We start from the raw sequence: 22,517 nt of genomic DNA, 5'->3' as shown, positions 1-22,517 counted from the left end.
CTTAAGTATTCATATTTATTTTTAAGTCAATCATGGCAAATAATATAATAATAATAATATGTCTTGACATATCTGACTAGTCTTTTCAAACGTACATACAGTGGAAAGAAAAGTGACAGAACAGTACAGTAGTGGAAAATGCAAAATGCATCCCATTGGAGCATTTTCTTGTTGAAATGGAAAACATGGATATAGGTGTTGTGTCACTGACTTACTGAAGGAGGTTTAAACAAGAGAGGAAAGTAGGGCATAAACCATAGTGTCAATGGTCATCAAGCTTTACATAAAGTTGGTCTACAAGCAACCAAAAAAGATTCCATTGAGGGTAGTAAGAAAAAAAACAAACAGACAGAGTTCCTGTCATTCTTCATATGTACAATCAATTTTAAAATAAGGATACAGAAAAACCGGGCTAAAGGACTCAAAAGCTTTGCCATAATCTCTACTGTGGCAACAATCACACAACAGAAAAAGTACAAAGAAGATGAGGCTGAGTCACAAATCTCCTAGCAACAACATCGGGCACTTACATGTTCCCACTGGTTGTGCTCAAATAAAGGATACACATAGGCCTATTAAAGAAATTCACAAAAATAGAACTTAACCTAAATAAACAGTTGACTTTTGGAGATTGATCGCAAGCTAACTAGTTACTTGTACAATAAGTAATTAGTAAAAAATGCAAGATTTTGTCACACAAACGCTCATGCTCTTCTTGGAAGGTTATTGAGATCACTCTAATGTCACTATGGTAAATATGAAGCTCCCGCCAGCAGCCAGTTAGCATAGGTTAAACCACAAGGTGTAGTTTTTACACTTCAGGTTTTGTCCAAATTTATCAAAGAAGATAACACGTGTTAATTAGTTAGATTTAGAGGCGCTGGTGGGTGGATTTTTTGTTTCCAGTTTTCTGGAAACAGGGGTAAACATCTAGCCTGGGTCTTTGTGCTTAACTAAGCTAACCGGCTGCTAGCTATGTTGTATGTTGCTTATCTAATCCGGACAAAAATCAAAGTGTAAAAATGATACGTTGTGGTTTAAGCTAAGCTGGCGGGAGCTTCATAGAGACATGAGAGTGCTTTCGATCTTCTCATCCAACTCAGCAAGAAATGCTATCTGTTGGCAGTATTTTCTATGTACTGTATATCCTAAATGGATAATTTCATAATCATCACTTCCCAAAAAGAACAACTAGTTCTTTCCTCTACCAAATACCATAATCTCTGCATCTGCTTCTTTAGTAAACAGTGATTATTTGCACTGACAGGAAATTTTATTTAATTGTTGGCATAAGAAAGAGCATTGGTAAAAATACTACATATACATGTCCTTTGTAAAGGCAGCAAACAGCAAACCAATTAATCCCCAAAAGTCTCTCTTAACAAATAATTTGCTTTTTGTTTTAGTTTTTTTGGATCAGAATGAAATACTGTGCCCTTGAAAATCACAGAAGAACAACAGAAGAAAGCAGGGAACTTCAGAGATTGATATTGACTTGAGAGAGGTTTATTAAGAGTGTTATCAGGTAAATGCAAAACACTTGTCATGTTGTTTGAACAAACACACAGCAGTCCTCTTTTATCCATCTTAGAGCTCAGTGGGAAATTTTGTATTACTTAATACGTATGTTTGTGTGATAAGGCCTTGTTCTCTCCATAATTTGTACTGGCCGGCCTGTAAGAGATTTTCATGATGTTTTTTCCCTCTAAAAGTCAGGGTAATTTAGGGTGCTGGTGCATATTTTCAGTGGGAGCATTAAGTGTTGGATATTTTGACGGGTATTATATGATAACATCATAATATTACAAACCCTTTTGCACATATTTGCAGAGATCTGAGTTTGACTTCCAGCAGCAGTTCCTTCACTTTATGAAGACCAAAGCCCGACCGGTACTGGATTTTTGAGGTTGGTACTGATACAAAATTTGATTATGATATACTGGCCGATATTTGTTTTTGAAACGGTCATTTAAATTTTGCTATTACAGAATTGTGACCAAGATATGAACTGAACGGGACATTTTACAACTGAAAAACTTTTCTGTGTTGTCCATTAAACAAACTTTGTAGTGGAGATACCTCAATCATATTTTTGGTATTTCTGAAATGATATTTCTTTCTACTTAAAAGCCGACATATCTGCTGATACTGATGTATCTGTAATGTACTAAATACAGTATACGCCATACAATATACTAAATATTCCATAATGTTGCTGTCCTGTGAAAAGTTGTAGTAGTAGAATTTTCTCAACCAATAGAGGAAAACTTAAAGGTGTCCTGTAGAGTTTTCTTGTAAATAAACAAAGAAAAAGTATGTTTACATTTAGTTTTACTCGCCAAAATGCATTGAGCTGTAAGAAATGTGTCGTAAGCATGTCCTTTTAAGTATTTTAAATCCAGCACTGTTTACATCCATGTCTACTAGATAGCAGTCTTCTTGTCTTTGCTGGCACATTGCAGCATATCTTGGTGTGTTACCACCTCCTGTTGATCAGTAGATTAGTGTCAAACCATTTGCAAGAATGTGTATTGCGTCACCCGCATGTGTAAATGTGCATCCTCAAGCACTAGAAAAACAAAATGGGGAACCAATCCTAGAAAAACAGCTCCATAGTGCTTCTACAAAAACTCCACAGGGATGCTTTAAAATTCCAAATCATCAAATTGGAGGTACATGGTTTTCACTGTTATCACTGAGGCTACTTGAAAGGAGTTTGAACATTAAGTAGGGTTATTGTTTTAAAAATCATACACCATCTTAGCTACACTGGATTGGTTTTATTGACTTTAATGTGTGTACTGTGTAGCCCTATCACAATAGGTAGAAAAATATTTATCTCATCAGAATTGCTTATTGGCAGTTACTCAGTTAGTATTAAGTTAACTTCCAAATGAACATGAATCATCACTAACAGTTCTTGATCTTTATGAACATGCTAGCTGTGATTGCTATATATCTTAAAAATGATTTAAAATCTAATTTTGCCTTTAAATGAACCTCAGTGTGGACACACTGAAATTTTACTACTAAATATGCTGGACTGCAGTCTTGTGCTGATGCCTATCATAATTTTTAGATGATTGAGCAGAGCAGTGGGATTAACATTCTTTCTCGATTTAGCCACTGCCTTAAGAGAAATCCACTGAGAGATGAGTTCAAAGTTAATGTGCTTATCTTGTTTGAAAGCCGTTCATTTTAGAAAGTTCTGGGTGGGACGGCTGATTTGTGCACTGTGACAGGTTAATGATTATCCAACTGTATCTGTCATTTTCCCCTCATTTAACTTTGGTTCTAGTTATTTATGCGGCAGACATCTTGACACAAGACATCACAAAAAGATCAATCCTCTCTCAAGTACACAGCTGAGCCCCCAGGAAGCCATTTTGAGAGGTAGCGCACTCTTGTTCTGTGGGGATAGGATTTTTTTTTTGTTATTTTACTTGTGAATTTATATATTTATATAGCACTTTGTGCTTCATAACCAAGTGAATACTGAACAATTTAATAGAATAATTTGAAGGATAAGCTAAACACAGTACAACTTGTCATAGTCATAGGGTTGAGAAAAACAGAGAATAAATTACAGTCAAGGCAATTAAGGGTAAAATGAGTAAAAGCCAAAGATTAGAGCTTTTGCTTTACCTGCAGTAATAAAACCCTTTAGTAGGTGTTGAGAAAAGGTTTAGAAAATAATCAGTGCCAGCCTGAAGTCAGAAAAACCAGGAACAGACTGCATCACACTTGCAAATATCTCATGCAGTTTGAAGTGCTGCATGTTGGAAACATGTAGTGTTTTTAATTGAAAAGTGTATTTATTAATCCCTTGCTGCTACACAGGGGTACCTTTCATGTGGTGGTGTCACTGCAGAGAAAATAACAGTTAATCCCATGTCACAGACTGTGATTCCTAAAGGGATCCTTTCAGTGCTACAGAACTTACCATCCCCTGACAAAACACAGTCCCTTCTGGCGCTAACGGCTCGCCGGCTGTGACAAATATGGTTTGAGAAAGCCGGGAATAAAAATGAGCACCGCTGCAGTTCTTTACCCCGCCCAAGGTGAGAAGATGGGGCGGCACGTTGCGCGATTTGATCCACGTCGAGCTGTAAATGGATTAAAAAGATCCATTGATTCTCCCCTCCTTCTATTCGCACATCGCACTAGCGCAATCGATCAATCTGCCAAAGTATGTGTGAACTTCCACCGTGACTGGCAGCTTCCCTCCACTGACTATCCTTTAAATAACTGGTGTTTGCCAGTAATGTGGAGATATTGGCAAAATTCACGTTAGTGGGCAATGGAAAGAATGCTACCGTGACCTCATCACACTGTGAATGTTCCAGATTATTATTATTATTATTATTTATTTTTTTTTAACAATTTTCACATGATTCTGTCTAAAATCATGTTTTCACACCATAGCTCAGAGAAATGCAAACCCTCTTTTCTCTGATGCTCGCTTGATGATGCATTACGTTATATTGGCCTTTACTGACCTTTACTCAAATTAACAGAACGTCTCCTCATATGAAGGTCTGTGGCATCTTCTCACTCTCCTCCAGTCCCCTCCAAGAATAATTTTTAGATTGGAAGACTAAGCTAGCCAATTAGAGCAAAGATCCAACAGAAATGGGTAATGGTGTGAGAAGCTGAAATGTGATCTGACACTGGCATGCATCCTCCGACATCCTTACATGGTTATAATTGCAAGTAGTAGGAGGGTGTTGTGCATTGCTAGCTTTTTGAAAATTACACAGTACATCAAAATGTTGAGAGTGAATTTTAAAAATCCAGAAATCTCATTAAATTCATCACTGAGTTACTGCAATTGAACACTGATAATATCAACCACAGACCGATGTGGTCATTTTGGGCTGGGAGATTTTAAAAACGTATTAAAAGCTCCACTGAAGCTATTTAACCAGCTACTGTTTGCTCATGTAAGCTGTAGCAATTTGGGACAGAGCTGAGATAAATGTATTAACCAAAAACGAGTTTAAAAATGGGTTTAAGGTGTTTCTTTTATATATATATTAATGCAAGAGGTCAATCATGCTCAGCTCAGTACGGGCTCCATCACACCAGCATTTACAACATTGAAATTTCTGAGCAAAAAAAATTAATTTCAATGGAGCTGCGACGATCATTGGATGACTCACAAAGTACCGCATCGGCCTGAATATAGATACTTTTTCTGAGGATTACATTTGAAAAAGTGGGGACTGTACTACGTATATTCAAGGACTACACATTCAAGTCTTCATAACAGCAGATTTTGTCTTTGAATGAGTGAGCTTGTTACATTATCAGAGTGTTGCTTTTATAAGTTATTTGTAGCCTTAATGTAGCTAGGCTAGCAGGTTTCCCTATATCTGTTTATACTGTGTTTTGTAGAGTTAGTTAGCCCTACAAGCTTGTAGGAAGCCCTTACCTATGGAAATTTCTGATGGCTCTTCTAACATGTGTCTCTGGCATGGAGGAAATAAATTCCTGAAGAGTGAAAAACAGTGCGTCTCTCGAGGTCTTTACCGCAGAAACAGACTTGGAACAGAATTCATGTGTCAAGCAGCCAAGAATTACCGCTGTCACAGAATGTCACAACAAAGAGAAAAGACGCAAACAGCAAACAGAGAAAAGTGCTTGACAAGTCTGCGAGTATTTGACTGATAAACAGAATGACAAATTATCTGCATGTTACGCAAATGTGGGATTTATGTTATGTTTTAATGGACGTGTTTCATGTTTCACTTTTACAGGAGAAAAAGTTTCGAGAATGAGGACTATGTTATCTTTGGATGAATAGTATCTCGGGGAAATTTTCCCATCAGGTTGCTGTGCTTACCTTAAACTGATGCTGTAAGACAGGACTGTCTTAGATCTGGGGCAATAGAGAAAATTTGTTTTTGCAGTTTAACTTTGACACCCAAATTTGCACCCTTTGCAAACCATCTTGACAGTGCTGACCTTTGAGGTAATAGAGTTAAAAATGGAGGAAGCAATTATATTAGCTGTGTCACACCATCCACTTTTACAAGGAATGCAGCTTAAATGTGCTAACATATTATCTGGTTAATGACCAAGACTGCATGTAATCACTATGTCGCCAACATCCCAGCACTGAAAAAAGTGAGAAATAGAAAAATAACAATGCAAATATGCTTACTGAGCTCCTGTAGCTGTTTGAGTTGAAGGACTTCCTCCTCTCCCTCCTCGTCTCCTGAGCTGAAGTGCAGGGAAGAGCCTTCAAGCATAAACCAGCCTGTCCTCCAGTGGTACAGGTCATGGCCTTCTTTGTAATGCAGTCTGCCAATCAGCTCGCTGTCTTTCTGCACCAGTCCCTCGACTTTAGACGGGATGAAGCACTGTGCATCACATGCATAAACAGAGAGAGCACAGGCTCATGAATTAAGGACTTTCACATTTTAACAGTGTGAAGGTTTTTACTGTCACCTCAAAACAAAGTACAACAGGTGCAGCCTTCTTCTTGTAGGGATAAACCTTTGCTCAGTTTCTGCTCCCTGGCTGAATTACTTTCCAAGTACATTTCCTACCCTCCCGCTCGGCTCTGTCTGGCCACTGTTCTGCGATTCAAACTGAAATACTAAGGTGTGGAAGGCCTATGGTACAGATGGAGAGGCATACGGACTAATGCAGCTATACATTCCGCTATCTATGACTGGGTTACCTGGGATTAAAGAGATAAAAAAGGGAATAGGGGACATATTTATGTAGGATGTTATTTCAAAATCCTGTTAGCGTGTGGGGGAAGAGATAGTAAGACCACTTGTCTTATTGAAAGAAGCACAGGTAGCATGGAGCTCACTGAGGACAATGTGTGTGACTGTGTGTGTTGGAAAGTAGCAGAGTGAATGAAAAAGTACTGGATGGATGTGCTGTAGTTCTGCTGCATATTTCTTCTTTGTAACTTTAAGTGAAAAACAAACTTATAACGGAGAAAAATAAGTGTGTTTTTGTGTGCGTGCATGCTGTATGCAAAGTGTGTCACCTTTGTTAACGCGTGGATCCAGTCATGCTGTGTTTCCTGTGTTTCAGCTCCGACAATCAGCACTCGCTCTGTCTGCAGGTACAGCTCCACGGTAAACACAGCCCTGCCAGAGACACATAGCTCACTATTTTTTTTTTAAACGAAGATGGCTACAAATATAATTTTGTCATATAATATAATGTATTGATATTAAATATTAATTATTGAAACATATTTCTATATATTTTTTGCCTACTTATGTGGAGAGACCTTCACTTTTTATATTGACATACAGTAGCTTTGCCTGTACTATAATGTAACGTAGTGCAGATATTCAGCTTTTGCCTTGAAACGGTCATGCATGTGTATTTATATAATGTGTGTCAGCCAGTAAGGAACATTCACTCTCCTGGGTACTGTATGTGTATGAACAAAAAAATGTATGTGCGCATGAAGTTATATACACAACAAATATATAATCCTTGAAAAAAAAAAGAAAAGAAAGGAGAATGCATGCACTTCCACGCTCATTCATCCACACACACTTGCAGACAAAACCCTTGCTGTCGGAAGCAAAAAAGGCAGCAATTAATCTTTGTTGGTCTTTCACTTCCTGTTGTCTCTGCCTCCCCCCCTTCTCTCTCGCTCTCTCTGGCATTGCTCTGTCTCTCTCTCAGTTAAGGTACAGAGGTTAGAGTATCACTATCTTAATGGTTTGAACACACTGCCATAGCCCCTTTTCCATGGGAGGCTCTAAATGCTACAGCAATGGGTGTTTAAAGCGGTGTGTCACGGAGGTCACGGCAGCACTGAGTCGCTCTCTTCTTACGCGTGTCAGGGGAACAGGCGAGACATGGGTGTTTGTGTGCCCTCACGTGACCCTGAGCCCCCCCTCCTTGCACCCCCTTCTCTTCGTCGGCCGGTGTGCAGGTGCTTGTTAGAGGCGCTCCCAGAGGGAGAGCGAGGGAGGGAGTGGCGGAGGGGTACGCTGATGTGCTGGGCAAATGGAATCGTAAAGAAAAGGACAGAAGGAGAAGATAGAAGCATAAGAGATGAGCGCTGCATTATGAGCGTCCCAGAGGGAGGGAGTAGCTGGGGAGAGGAAAGAAAGAGGGAAAGTGAGCTAGAAATAAAGAGAGTGAAAGGTGTTTAAACACATGACACATTTTTGTACTGTATGTGTCTGCACATTGAAATGGTTTGTGTCTCCTATGAACAATATATCTCATGTATGATACTATACATCTTTCAGATACTTGTTTTTCTCCTGCTCTTGTTTTCCTTCTTCTTTCCTGTTTTCTTTTTTATTTTATCCAATGTTTCACTCCTGCTCTCTCTTTTAATAGGTTCATATGCACACAAGAAACTACTTACTGTAAAATTTTCATTTACATGCGACTCCCTTACTTAAAATATGCCAGCTTGGTTTAGTATTAAAGTATTAAGTGTATTAGTGATGAATATGATGTTTTCTTGTAGAGCATTTGTACTCAAAGGATGAATATTAAATAAAAGGCTGATTATAAGTGATGCACCTAAAACCTAGACCAATAAAATAGGCAACACACATAAAATGAAATATACCTTACTGTTTTATCTTAGTTTCACTTGCAGTCAGACTTTCAGTTTAATTACTTTGGATAAGAGCGGTATTAATCTTTCCTTTCCTGCACATTGCTGCCACCACAGCAATACTTGCAATACTCTGCCAGAAATCGTTGTTAGACTGTTAAAAAATGTGGTCAAGCGCATACATGGCCAAGACATTAGGTTGTTGTGAAGACAAAGGGAAATGGGTTAATTATTTGGTCTGGAATATTGCAAGATTAAATAATTGATAAATAATTCTGATTTTCAATTTAATTACAGTAAACAAGCGCATGTGCTTATTTGAGGGTGCTATTGTAAAATAGTACTTTCTGTGGTTGAGTAAAGTTTGACTGAGTTTACACACTTGTTCTTGTGGAGGAGTCTGCTGTAAAAGATTCACCTGTACATATGTAATGTTATCTATATGTATTTTTGTAGCCTCTTATTTTCTCCTGAAGGCTTTTGTATGCTCTGAGAAGTCTTAATTCCCCAGCCCTCATATATATATATATAAACCCATCTCGGTGGCAAAGTTAGCAACTAAGCCCTTATAAAAGTCTTTAAAAACTCTGCTATTCTTCTTGGTGTTTGTGAAAGAAGAAGACGGTGAGAAAGAGAGTGGCAGAGAGAGTGAAATGGTGCAAAAAAGCAGCCAAAAAGAGGAAATAGAAAAACAGGAAAAGAGCAGAAAGGTTTGTTTCCAAGTTTTTCAGTTGAATTTGAAGGTCGGAATTGACTTAGAAATATTCGTGTCGAAACAGGCGGATGAGTCAAAAAAGTCCCTGGAAAACCTCAACTTATCACCAGCCAACACACTCCCTTTGCATTAATTCCTTAGTGAGTGGGTTTGTAATATTCATACAACTTTAGCAGACGTATGTGTCGAGGCCGCGCTATAATTCATGGTCTCCTCTGCCACGGTGAAATTACCCAAATGCTGTGTTTAATAGAAGCGACACCTACGGCCTCCTGTAGCGTGGCGATAGGCTGCTGGTGGGAGTGTGTCATCTGCATATACGTTAATATTCATGAGCTCCAGACAGTCAGGAGGTGAGGCGTCCCCCCTCTCTCTGCGCACAGGCATGCTGGGAATGCTGGAAGTTGCAGGAGCGAGAGGGAGTGAGGCAGAGTTTAATCTAGTGAAACGTACAGCCATTATGAGTGTTAGCGAGAAATAATAGCCTTTCTGGGGGCGACGCCATGACCTGTAACTGGGATATATGCGCTAAGCTAAAAACGGCATGTCACTGTTGCTTTGTAGAGTCTGTGCACACACAATATCATCATTGTAACCTGCCCTGACTGTTTGTATGTGTCCCGCTCATTAGAAAAGGTCATAGTTTTAGCTGGCCAGATGTGTTTCTAATAGCTGTATAAATAACATTTCCAAATAAAAGCATTGTTCCCTCTTCATAACATCTGCTGCTGTCATTAAAGACCAGGCTTATGCTTTAATCATAAGCCATTATCAGACTCCTCGCTTGGGAACTGAAGCACACACACATGAACACAAGTACAGTGCGACCCAATGGGAGCGGGGAGAGGGTGAGCAAGAAAGGATCGAGACATCTGTTTCTTCTTTGTGTATATATAACACTTCCAGAAGAAATAAAGAAAAAGTTTGTTGTCAGAGCAACTTTATTTTAACTGAATCATAATCTGAGAGAGAGTAATAAGGGAGGTGGCACGGTAAAGTGAACGGAGGGAGAGCAGTTAAAGCTGCGCCCTTCGTCTGCATCTCCGCCAAAGTAAACAGGAAATATAGCGCTCATAAAGCCCTGATGGGTTCTGTTAAATTGAATAATGCTCAAATTAAGATTATGCTAATGAGACATAAGACGAGGGAGAGAAACTATGCAGAAGCCTGTGTTTACACATGGGTGTGTGTTTGTGTGTGTGTATGTTAAACCAGACTGAAGTTCTGTAATATCTGAATTACATGTGCAGTAAATTGTAATTTAGCCAATAAAAAAAAAAAATCATTAAAATGTGTATGAGTGTGTATGGCATTTGTGTCCTTAAAGCAGAATGAAAACTATATAAAATATGATTTAGCGAAGGGGATGCAAATTATATATATATATATATATATATATATGTATATTATATAATTATATATAATATGTGTGTTGGGGGCATGTGTATAAGGGAGCAAATTTGAATGTTGAGTGTAAATGAATGCTCTATAAGCTGGCTGAACTGCTGTAAAACTATGTGTAAGTTACCATTTCATGCACAGGATTTAGATTAATATTAAATGTTATATATTAATATTAATACTCTAATAACCATAGTAAGTGGGTGATTTTCAAGGTTTAACTTCAATTGTGGAAATATATATTAAACCATTTGATCCTTTAAAGTTTAGGTGACAAAAATACTTTCAAAATGTTTGTGTGTGTGTGTGTGTGTGTGTTCATACCCAGCTCCAGTCATTGTCTCCTTGGTGCTGACAGCCAGGCTAACCACCTCAGTCACGTCCACCCTGCCGATGGCCGACGGGTTTCGCTCGCTCTCATAGTAACTCAGGGAGCCGCCCTCCAATGTGCACCAACGACGCGCCATGTCTGAAATATACACATAATCACGTATGCACAAAAATATATAGATAGATGTAAGATAGACCACATAAATACTGTATATTTACACATTTTTTACACACTTACTACAACTAATCCTCATACTTTTAAAATTGGTCATTTATCAGTGCATTCCAAAATGGCCCTTGTAGTTGTTTTGCTGTCTACTGTCCCCTTCGATAGGGCAAAAAGTACCATTTTCAAGTTTAGGCAACTAAAACTACTTGGTTAAATTTAGGGAAACAATGTTGGTGGGAGAGGGGAAGCAAACCCAGGTGTCTGGCGTCAGACACTCTGTACACCCATTCATTCGTAAACCTCCCAATGAATTTCTGTGGCATCATAAAACTGTAATGCTACTTTCTGCTAAGCTACTTAACTTAAACAGATGCTGCTTTAGGTTGTTTGAGGAATAATAACTTCTTAATATTAAATGCAGATATTAAAGCAAGACTATGTAACTTTACTGAACAGTGCTCCCTGTGGTCTCAAGTGGTAACTACAGTATAATGGCACATTTTCCACCAAAGGCTACTGATCATACCAGACCATGTAAGGCTGTATTGGAAAAAACTCAGTGTACTGAATTAAGCAAAAGTTCATTATATTTCCTATGAATTTTACTTTCTACTTATAAAAGAAAGATTTCTTTATCTATCCTTTCAAAAGTTACATAGTTGCACTTTAAGCACTATGTAATTCAGTTTCAGTACGTGCACAGAGATTACTTCAATTCAATTAAATTTTATTTATATAGCGCCAATTCAAAGCAGAAGTTATATCATTGCAATATTGCTATAGACCAGGTCTAGACCGTACTCTTTATAATATTACAGAGACCCAACAATTCCCAGCAAGAGAAAGCACTTGGCGACAGTGGCAAGGAAAATTTTCCTTTTAAGAGGTAGAAAGCTGGAGCAGAAGAACCAGACTCAGGGTGCCGTGAGAGAGACAGAGAGAGAGAGAGAGAGAGAGAGAGAGAGAGAGAGAGAGAGAGAGAGAGAGCAGGAGGAAAGAGAGCATATAGTAGCACAATGCAAATTCCTCACAGAATTTTGAAATAATAATAACGTAATGGTAGTGGTAATATTAATATTAATAAAATAATAATAGTAATAATAATGATAGGAATAATAAGACTAATAATAATAATTGTAGTAGCTGGTGTTGAGAAGGAACATGGAGGCAGCAGATCCAGACTCTACAGCCCTGGAGGCAGAAATACAGATTAGCAGTCTCTTTAAAAAATATGCAATATTGGGGATACATTTCTTAAACTGATCTGATACTAACTTAAAACAATTATAGCTCCTTTCCTTATGCACCCAGAACACTCCAATATGTCTGGTGCCTCTATTGGATTACGACTGTTGAACCATGAATTTGCATTCTGATAAAATTTAACAAATTGGCTACTGACTGTATTGCTTGTCAGAAAAATAAATTTACTAGAGCCTGCGATGTTAGTGATTGGCACCACTCCAACCCTATTTAACACAGCTAGTTCAGAGATACTGTGGAGATACTGTGCATTCAGCCTTCACACACGGATGGATGTATGGAGATGGCCTTCCACTTTGCTTCTTCTGAAAGGTGCAGTTAACTCAAAAACCAAGGTATTTTTATCCAAAACCAAACCAGGCAGACGTAAACAAATCACACCACCTGAAGGCCACGATTTCAAGCTAAGATCCTTCAAATCAACAAAAGAAGTCTTGGCATGGAACAGGGAATACAAACACTGTCTTCACAGTCGAAGACCAGAAGATTTGTCCAACAGTTTTAACTTTATGATTGCAATCAGATGACTTGTGTGAGGAGGCAGGCCCTAATTTTTCTGTCCATTAGAGGACAACTAAGTCAAGCATACAGACTACTGGATGTGAGAGCACACACACACAAAGAATTAAAAGAGTTAAGAGACTCCAAGTGCCGAGCAGATTTCAATCAACAAACATGATCTCAGTGGAAAAGCTGGAAAACACACAACATTGTCTTTCATGATTGTCTGACTGTGCGATTTACATAGCCAATGAGCATGAAGTTCATGAAAACATACCTAATTTTGGATTTTCAAAGTCACCGTGCCATCTGCTTTTTTGTTCCGCAACAAACACACACACACAAACAGCAAGCACCCCCCCCCGCACCCCCTGTCGCTTGTGACTCCAAAGTTTCCACTGTATTCATCTCATGAATATGCTAATTGCGCATTCCTCTACCAACTGTGTGATGTTTCTGAAGGAACAGATATAGTTCCAATAAAAAAAGGAAGTGTCTACAACTGGCTGTTAAAACAAAAAGGATGTGATAAGCATAGGAAAGGAGGATGTCAGTTTTGCTCTATTCACCCTTGCTTCTCCGTATGGCTTTTTCTTTGTCTTTTCAGTCTCTAAAAAACTATTTGGACACGATTCTGCAAACAGCTTTAAAACTGCAAAATGACTAATATCTTGTTGGTCTCTGTGGCATTTTAAAAATACCGTTCTTCTGACCCCACTTTGCTTCAAGAAAAAAAAATCATTCCAGCAGCCAAAGAATCATCATCTCTATCTGAAACCAACCGTGCATGTAGCAGTTTTATATGTGTGTGTGTGAGTGTGTGTGGGGGATGGAGAGCGAGAGTGACTGACTATGGTATTTAAAGTCATTACCAATCCAATCTATCTGACAGGACGCATTGTTGTCTTGGTGACAGAAAAGATCGTAATGCACTACTGATTGCAAAAATGTCATGTCCATCATTTCCCACCGGAGAGTATTTAAGTTCTTGTTTTGTGCTATATTTTCCTGTAATTTTGCCTTCCTTCCCTCTGTCCCTCCTCTAATAGGCTAATAACTGAATGGTTTAATTTGTACCATCTCAAACCCTCACACAATCATCTTCTTAAAAGGCACACTTGATTTCCTATCTGAAGTCAATTGCTATCATAAGCTGCTGGAAAGCGTTAATGCCATTGATTCTCTAAACAATTTGCTTTATAATGGTTCCTGTGGTTGTAGAGGTTATTAGGGAGTTTAAGTTATGTATGAACTGATGTACTAACAAGTACAAAACAGGTATTGTCTGGGGCAATGCTTCCCAACCTGGGGCCACAAGATAAATCTGAAGGGTTAATTATATTTGTTTTATATATGTTCCTTTAATCTTTGTCTTTTTTTTTAGCCAAGGTAGCAGCATGGCTGTACAAATGGCAAAGTCGGTCAGTCAGTTGGTCGTTCCACAACTTTGGTCCAGACTGAAATTTTTCAACAATTATAAGATGGACTGCGACGAAATTTCATAGAGACATACATGGTCCCCAGAGGATGAAGCCAAGTGACTTTGGTTATCGCCCTGACTTCTAGCGCCACCTGTAGGTCATCTTTTTTACTTATCCAGTGAAATATCTCAACATCTACAAGATGGATTGGCACACATTTTAGTACAGCCATTCATGTACCCCAGAAGATGAATCCTATGACTTTCATGATCCTCTGACTTTTCCTCTAGTGCCACCAGCAGGTTGACATTTGCAGTTTTAAATTAAATATTTTGACAACTGTCGGATGTACTACTATGCAATTTAGTCCAGACATTAATGATCTTTGTGAACTTTTGTGATTGCCTAACTTTTCATCTAGCATCATCATCATGTCAAAATTTTTTAAAACAGTTTTGTTTTCTTTACAAGGGGCATTACAGCCTCACAGACCTGCCAGTGCAGCTGTAGACTCATAGTCTTGTTTTGTTGCCGTTAACAGACGCAACCGGTGACAAGGAATTGCAAGTCGTTTAATGGGATCTTGAGCCATACAGGATGGGAACCACTGCCCTAAACCTGGGGTCGTAAGGTAAAAATCTGAGGGGACCCAAGATACTAGGAAAGCACAAAAAACATTTCTGCTACACAAAATTATGTTTATTTTTCATGTCTCTTTTTTCTTGTAAATTACTGTATAATTTTACCTCTTTAGCCTTCTAAAAAATGACTCAAATAAAATAAGGATTTTAAAAAAATCCCTCTTTGATTGAACTTCATATTATATATCACCCAGTGAGGGGTCGCAGGAGACATTTCTTCGTTTTGATGGTTCACAAGTCAAAACGGTTGGGACCTCTGGTCAAGGGCATGTAAAATCCCAAAGGGTATAGAACTTGAAATATGTATATGAGATGACTCAAATGTCCTAATACATCAGAAATATTAATAGATCTCATTTTGATGCTGGCACATGTGGCATCTGGATCCTGTCTCCTTGAACAGACAACGTCTGACAAAATCTTTTAACTATGAAATTTTTAATTTCTTCTCAGTTTCAAGGAGAAAGCCATTAAAAATCCCACTGTGACTCCAGGAAGCAAATTGCTATGGGATCCTGGGTCCAGAGAGTTTGGACATATGAATGGGTTCACTACTCGACCATCCAGTTTCTGAAGAATTATCCTAATATTGGCCACCACACCCACAGGAACAGATACCCACATAAGGTCTTAACATGCTGAGGAAACCAAGGGTTGGGAAAGGAGAAGGATTAAAACGGGGCTAAAAGGTGTAGAGAGACTATAAATGTTTGACAAATGTAATTTCAGATACAGTTTTGGGTTTGAATTGTGAATGAATATAAAGGATTCGGTACATTCGGTACATACTCAGAAGAGGCTTTGATGACAGGAATTAGACATTTTCATGGAGGCCTGAAAGTAAAAGAATATCTCAAACCAGGCAGAAAGTTGTTGTTGGTATGGCTGCCATTTCAGTACCAACTGCAGTGTAAATATGGAATAGCTGCAATGAGTTTTACTTAGTTGAATGTAACTATTATTCAGCATTTGTGGCACAAGTTACTGCCTAACACAGCAGTGAATTCCTTTGGATCCCTTCAAGATATTCCACCAGGAAACTGGCTTTATGAAAAACCTGCACATCACTACAAGCATCCTTATTCCTTTTTTGTTTGTGGTTCAGCATTTCCTTCGCAAATGGGATACCACTAGCTTCTTCACAAGCTCCAGCGCAATGGGGGGAACAATAGTGCTTGATTTACAATCAAGCAGCTGCGTCCATTGCCAGCTGTTCCCCACACACACAGCAATGGCCCTGTGGCCCAGCCGTTCTCCACGGGAGTCCGCTACCAGCCGCCAGAGACAACGCTAGCGGAAGCCAACTGTGGTACATGCCTCCACCAGCTAAATTGGGCCAATTAGCTTGTACGCCAAGAGTGCTACCCGCATAGTATTTTCCAGAGGAAATGTGGAATCTCTGTCTGTCTTTTTCTGCTTTTTTCACCTCCTCTCTCAATTCAGCAATTTGTAAAATTCGCTAAATGCTCCAAGTATGCAAGATGAGTAGGTTGATTAGACTAATCAAGTCATCAATGTGGCAATTAAACTGTCTTATTGTTCAGTGACTGAATGGACCACATTACAGAATAACATATTTACTCAAAAGTTTGGACTCTGATTGTGTCTCAAGCTTTATTTTTAACTACATTCTTCCAGATTTACCCAATGCCCCCCTAAACTTTTTATCGACATTGCACAGACACCCATTTCAGTATGCATCGAAAAAGCAGGCCGTGCCCCTTTCCACTGAATCCCCCTCTTCCCTCCCTCACTCTCCCACCTCTCCCCCTTCTGCCAATCTGCTGCCTATCTCACCATCAGACTAAAATATCTGTGATGAAGACATCTGCTGGACAGCTTGTCAGGGGGCTGGAAATGGAAATCGAGAAACTGAAGGGATCTGAACGATCTGTCTGTGCCAGAATTACAGCCCACTTCATTAAAGGGAGGAATGGACAGATATGGCATAAGATAAAGAAAAAAAAACACTATCTGCCATGTATTTCTGGCCTAAGCAACAGCACTACTCACTCATTTAGGCAAGCAGAGGCAAAGATATTACAAAAAGCATATTAGATTAAGACAAATAGTTTAAATAGGCTTTGTGTTCTCCTCATAAAATATAAAACAGAATAACATAAATGTGACTGCTTAGAAATTCCAATCATTTAACATCCTTTGAAAAGCAATTTTTAACATAAACCATAAAAAAGATTTGGTTTATTATCAAAAACCTGACTCCAGCTTTGTAGATGCAAGTAATTGAATGTTCATATGGGCTCAGATTTGTGTCCTCAATAAAACTGTTAACATAATTCTCCTCCTCTCTTCTCTCCACAACACCTCCCCTCCCTCCTCTCTCTCTGGCAGTTGTGAGCTACTGTTGCAGGCAAAAACAGAGCGCAGCTGATGAGGAAAAGACCAAACTAATCAGAAGGGGTGCCATTTCCCTGCTGCCACTCACCATTTCAGACAGTAACTGCCTACTGTCTCTCTTTTCCTCCCAAGACTCTTACAAGCACACAGACACACAGAGACGTGTGCAAAGCATGTACACACTCCTTAATGTGAAAGTAGTATGAGTCACTCTTCTGCCTGTTTAGGGGGGGCGACTTCATTTACGCTAGAATCAACTGCGTACAACTGACATGGAGCGGAGCTCAACAGAACAGCCAGAAAAGTGGTGCCACGCTGGAGAATAAACCAGTTCAACCTTGATTTCAGCAAAAATAAAACAACAAGGAATAGTGTTTTTTCTAATCCTAATTTATATTCCCAGCAGCATCTAGACTGAACATGTTTTTTTCTAAATGCTAAGCAGCACAGTATTTTATTTCATTATGGTGGACTGGCACAATGATCTCCCATGCCACCTCTGTCAAGGCCATTACCAAAATTGCTTGCCAAATTAATTTATGTCATACTCTGAATTTAGCTCCTGTCAGTGGAAGCATGAAAGCCTACTGGAGCCATCCCCAAAACAAAAAAACAAAAGGCGAAGTTTAAGATGCTGTGGCAGAGTGCTTTTATTAAGCCCTGAGAACAACCTATGAATTATTAAGAACTTGGGTGTATCTATAGACCATCAAACCATTAGCCTAGGAGCATAGTTATCCTGGAGTACATTCAAAAATACCTCATCCCTCCGTGCTCACAAAGTCCTGACAGTGCTTCCTCGTGATTGAAGAAGTTGGAACGCATTGAGTTTTAAACCCAACCTCCCTGAATTTTTCAACAGCTGCAGCTGCAGTTAAAGCGCCATTAAAGCACAAAAGCCAAACTTGTACAGCTCTCCATAATAGATGAAATAACAAGGTATTTATCGGCCGAAATATTACGAGCACTTATCTGAAGGGAGACAACTCTGGAATGGTGCGGTGTCTATAAGTGGTACAGAACGCACAACAGTGACTAAAATTGACTTAGACCAAATGGACACCGGTAGCGTTACTCCAACTCAAGCAGGAGCTCACTGTACTGTAGGTGGAACAACAAACCACACATTGTCATACCAATGGGATTTTATAAGAACAGCCAATTATGTTCTTTTTCTGCAATTACTTTAAAATGAGGAATCACACTAGCCATCATTCCTAACAAAGTAATAATAACACTGTACTCACCAAGTTAAATGAGATCAGGGAACATGGTAACATTGCTAAAAACAAGTCAGATGGGCAAGGAACCCAAACCGGTTTTGAAGAAATTTTAACAAAAGGTGAATAGTAAAATTTGTCAGGGATTTATTGGCGTCATTTCAGGCACACTCACTTTCAGATTTCCCTCCACTTATAGTGGCTAAAATAATCTGGTTAATCTTATTTTTAAAACAGGGTTATTTAAAACCCTTATTTAAAACCACTTTCATGACTCATCGGACGTTGTTGTGGTGAGGTCACCATGTTGCCAGATCTCAGCGATCCCTTACTGGTGAGTACAATATTATCATAATAGAAATGATGGCCAACAACTATAAAATTAAGACCCAAATTGAAATACATTGGAATTATCCTTTAACAAATGAAATGAAAATGAATTCCATTTGTACAAATAATGAGAATTTCAATAGATACTGGTAGAATCCCCCCCAACTCCTCTAAGGGGCAATTTCCCAGACCTCAGTCCTGTTCATTAGCCAGCATGTGCAACCACCAATGAGAGCGGAACGTGTGTGGGGTGATGGAAATGGAGATGGATGTCTTACCCAAGACGTAGGAGATTCAGCTCATTCAAGTGGCAGGTAGCTGCAAGCTGTCATCCCCACCAGGACACCTTCCTTCCCCCACATTTCTCATCCAACCCCCTCCCCCGACCATTCTCCATCCCGCTCCTCCACCTTCCCAATAACCCCGTTCCCCCGGGGCAGCATCCAAAGCTGGCTCCCTCTCCTAATTACCCATGGGCCCAAGAAACGCTCCAGCTGTTTGGAGAAGTGGGACCATTGCAGAGCGGGAGGTGCAGCAGCAGTGGAGGAGTTTGGGTGTGAAACGGAGCCTGATTAAAAGTTTTAAACTGCCTTGGAAGACAAAAGAAGGAGAATTCAGAAGTTTTGTAGGTAGCTTCTCTCAAGTAGATTCAGAAAGAACTTGTACCAAAATTATTTTATTTCTTTTTATTACATTTTTTTTAACCTGGCCTTAATTTACCCTGTACTTCCACAGAGCATTCACTGCTGGGTCGTCTAAGAACATACTTCTGTCTGACAAGTATTCCCAGAGGACTGATGCAGAACGCATTTGAAAGACAGATTCATTGATCGTTTTGACTGGACCGTTTGGTGTACGGATTAAACGATTGGCAGTTTGACAACTGACAGACTGACACTGATTGATCGATCAGCACTTAACTGAAGTAGACCTCTGACAAACATGCAGTTTAAATTACTTACAAATGGATTGATGGATTGATTGGCCTTGCTGTGGGTTTGCAAGTTTCACTCACCATCTCTTCCGCGGCGGTCCAGCGTTGTCTTGGCGGGGCCAGAGGAGATGTAGAGGAAGCCATCCATGAAGAGGGAAGCATCAGACAAGGAGGTGTTCTCCGACCACTGCTCGAGTCTGGGGAAATCTACAAGGGGGGAGGGACACAGTAGATGAGCAAGGAAGCAGTTTTCCCCAAAGAATGTAATGTTGGCTGTGCATCATTCTGATCCTTCACTTGCTGGCTACTACCATTTATGTAATTTTGACAATTAAACATAAACTGAAGGATTAAGTTTACGAGTTCAGAAAATCCTCATACTTCTAAATCTAAATACAAAATTTAAAATCCCATTGGATTAATCCAAAAAATGCATTGTCACAAACCTACAAACAGATCTGTTTTTATTAACTCATGACAAAACAAAACAGGTAGGCTACAGGATGTTGTAGTTAGGACCGGTTGACATAAAATAATAATATCACAATATTAATATGGCTATTTTTCCAATATCAATATATATCACAGTATTTAAGCAAAACAACATATGTTTGATGTACAATGCAACAAACTGTATACCACTGTTATGCATTTATAGACAAAATCTCAAATACAAAAACTAATTTGTTAGTTTATAATTCATAATGGCTCAGAATCATTCATTTGGAACACTACATTTTGTAAGATGATGATGCAATATCTTCATATCATCACTGATAAGATTCCACTGAAAATATTTCATCATCGCCCAGTGGCAGTAAATCAAGTATGCAGTCCCACAGTGCACTTTGTGGGACACAGCATGATACCTGTATTATTGCAGCAACAGCATATATTATCTAGATATTATCTGTCAAAATGTCCATCTTCCATCACGTCAGCCATTGGTGGTATATCATACTATTGGTGCAAAAAACAGGTTTGGATTTGGAACGTGGGAATGTTTTTAGATCAAGATAGCGCTAATCCCAGATGTGTTTCTGTCTTCATATCCCAATCTTATTCACGGAAAACCCTGAAAAGATTGTCCTTCAACCAGAAAACGTGGATTCATGGCTCAATGATGGCCCGTTCCCCATTGTTGAAGTGCCCTTAAGCAAGACACTGAATCCCTACCAGCTTCATGGTTGCTGTTCTTAAACCTGAGCTCTGTCCTCCATGAGGAGAGTATTTCCCTGTGGGCATCAATGAAGCAGCACAGTATTATCTATTTCTCCCACAAGCAGCATAAAACATGATTATACAAACTACTGTTTATTTAGTCATGACTTTGTCACATGGTTATTGTCTTGCAAAGTCAAAGATACAGTGTTCTGAGAGCATTTCAAGGCACAAACCTGCTTGTACTGTTTCTGTTAAAAATGAGTTTAACGCTCTTCATCTTTGTCCATTTACATTAGAAGCCTTCCTCCCTCATTTTCCCCCTTTTCTTCTAAACTCCCTCTTCTCATCCTTTCTGCTAGCTTTAAAAAGCAGCCCACATTCAACCTTATCATTCTCAAATTCAATTAGCTTCAATTCTGAGGTTCAATTTTCTGCCGGGGCCTTGGCAATATCTTACAGATTTTATCTTCACTACCTCCAGCTCTCTCATCAAGCAAGGTAAAATAACTTTAATTGAAACCACTTTTAATTGAAGCGACATTTCCACCCTTTACTGACACCACCAACGCCTCATCACAGGGCCACGTATCATTCCACAGAGAAAAACAGTTAATTTAACAAGTGTATGTTCTGTGTGTGGATTGTGTCAAAGTAATTCATTGTGTTCATAAGCATAAAAATAACCTTTGAATTACAGTGAAATAAAACGAAAACATTAATATATTATTGTAAAAAATTTAATAAATGGATGTCTTATATCACATAAGCACTTAAATGAAACGTTTTTTGAAGCCTAATCTTACTAAATGATGATGACATGAAAGTAAAGCCCATTATGAATAACTTTTAAAGCATCTAGGAACTATGCTTCAAATCATAAATTTATCAACCGTCAGAGATTTTGCCATACTGTTTATACCGTGGTATCTCTCGCTTTAATATCTCTGGGTGAGGCCATTATGGGCCTTGTAGCCAATCAGTGAGCTGGACTGCTTTATGGTCGTATTTTAAAATCATTTTTGCATCAATTATATCAAGTACCTTGATACTTAATTCACTGGATTAGCAAAAAACAGTTAACAATTTCTCAATTAAGTTTACAGAAAATGTATTATACTACAATATTCTAATCAACATTCTATCAAAATTCCTCTCTTTTCTTTGGCAGGGTTTGCCAGTCAGGCCAAATCACATTTGATTTGATACATTTATGTAACCGCTCCCGAGTTCAAGATGGGTCATCAAAAATATTTTTACATTTTTTACAAAAAAAATAAAAATAAATTTTGATATAAAAATACTCAAAATGATTTTTTGGACACATATTTAGCTTAAACAAGAGATCATCATATAAACATGATGGTTGAGGTCTAATTCATGGACCTAATCCTTATCATACACCTTCTCTTGATCTAACAACACGGGTGAGGGAGGTGTGTGTGGAGGCCAACGGTTCTACAGCTCCAAATCTCTAAACAGCTTTGAAGCGTACTGTAGTCACAAAGCCATG

At 38.8% G+C, this 22,517-nt stretch overlaps 1 protein-coding gene across 3 annotated transcripts in view; it reads right to left on the bottom strand.

Annotated features, from left to right (window-relative positions):
* Positions 1 to 22,517, bottom strand: part of arap2 (ArfGAP with RhoGAP domain, ankyrin repeat and PH domain 2) — a 132,517-nt gene that overhangs the window by 28,826 nt on the left and 81,174 nt on the right. For all 3 annotated transcript variants that reach the window (XM_044185025.1, XM_044185023.1, XM_044185024.1), the window contains 4 exons: positions 19,925 to 20,050; positions 11,001 to 11,145; positions 7,010 to 7,112; positions 6,167 to 6,365 (listed from right to left, as the gene is read on the bottom strand). In XM_044185025.1, coding sequence (XP_044040960.1) covers positions 6,167 to 6,365; positions 7,010 to 7,112; positions 11,001 to 11,145; positions 19,925 to 20,050 — 573 coding nt within the window. The remainder of the gene's footprint in view (positions 1 to 6,166; positions 6,366 to 7,009; positions 7,113 to 11,000; positions 11,146 to 19,924; positions 20,051 to 22,517) is intronic.

Source organism: Siniperca chuatsi, linkage group LG22 (genome assembly GCF_020085105.1).
Source record: "Siniperca chuatsi isolate FFG_IHB_CAS linkage group LG22, ASM2008510v1, whole genome shotgun sequence".
Lineage (NCBI taxonomy): Eukaryota > Metazoa > Chordata > Actinopteri > Centrarchiformes > Sinipercidae > Siniperca > Siniperca chuatsi.
Note: the sequence above shows the minus strand (reverse complement) of the source record. Positions and strands in the feature narration are given on the sequence as shown.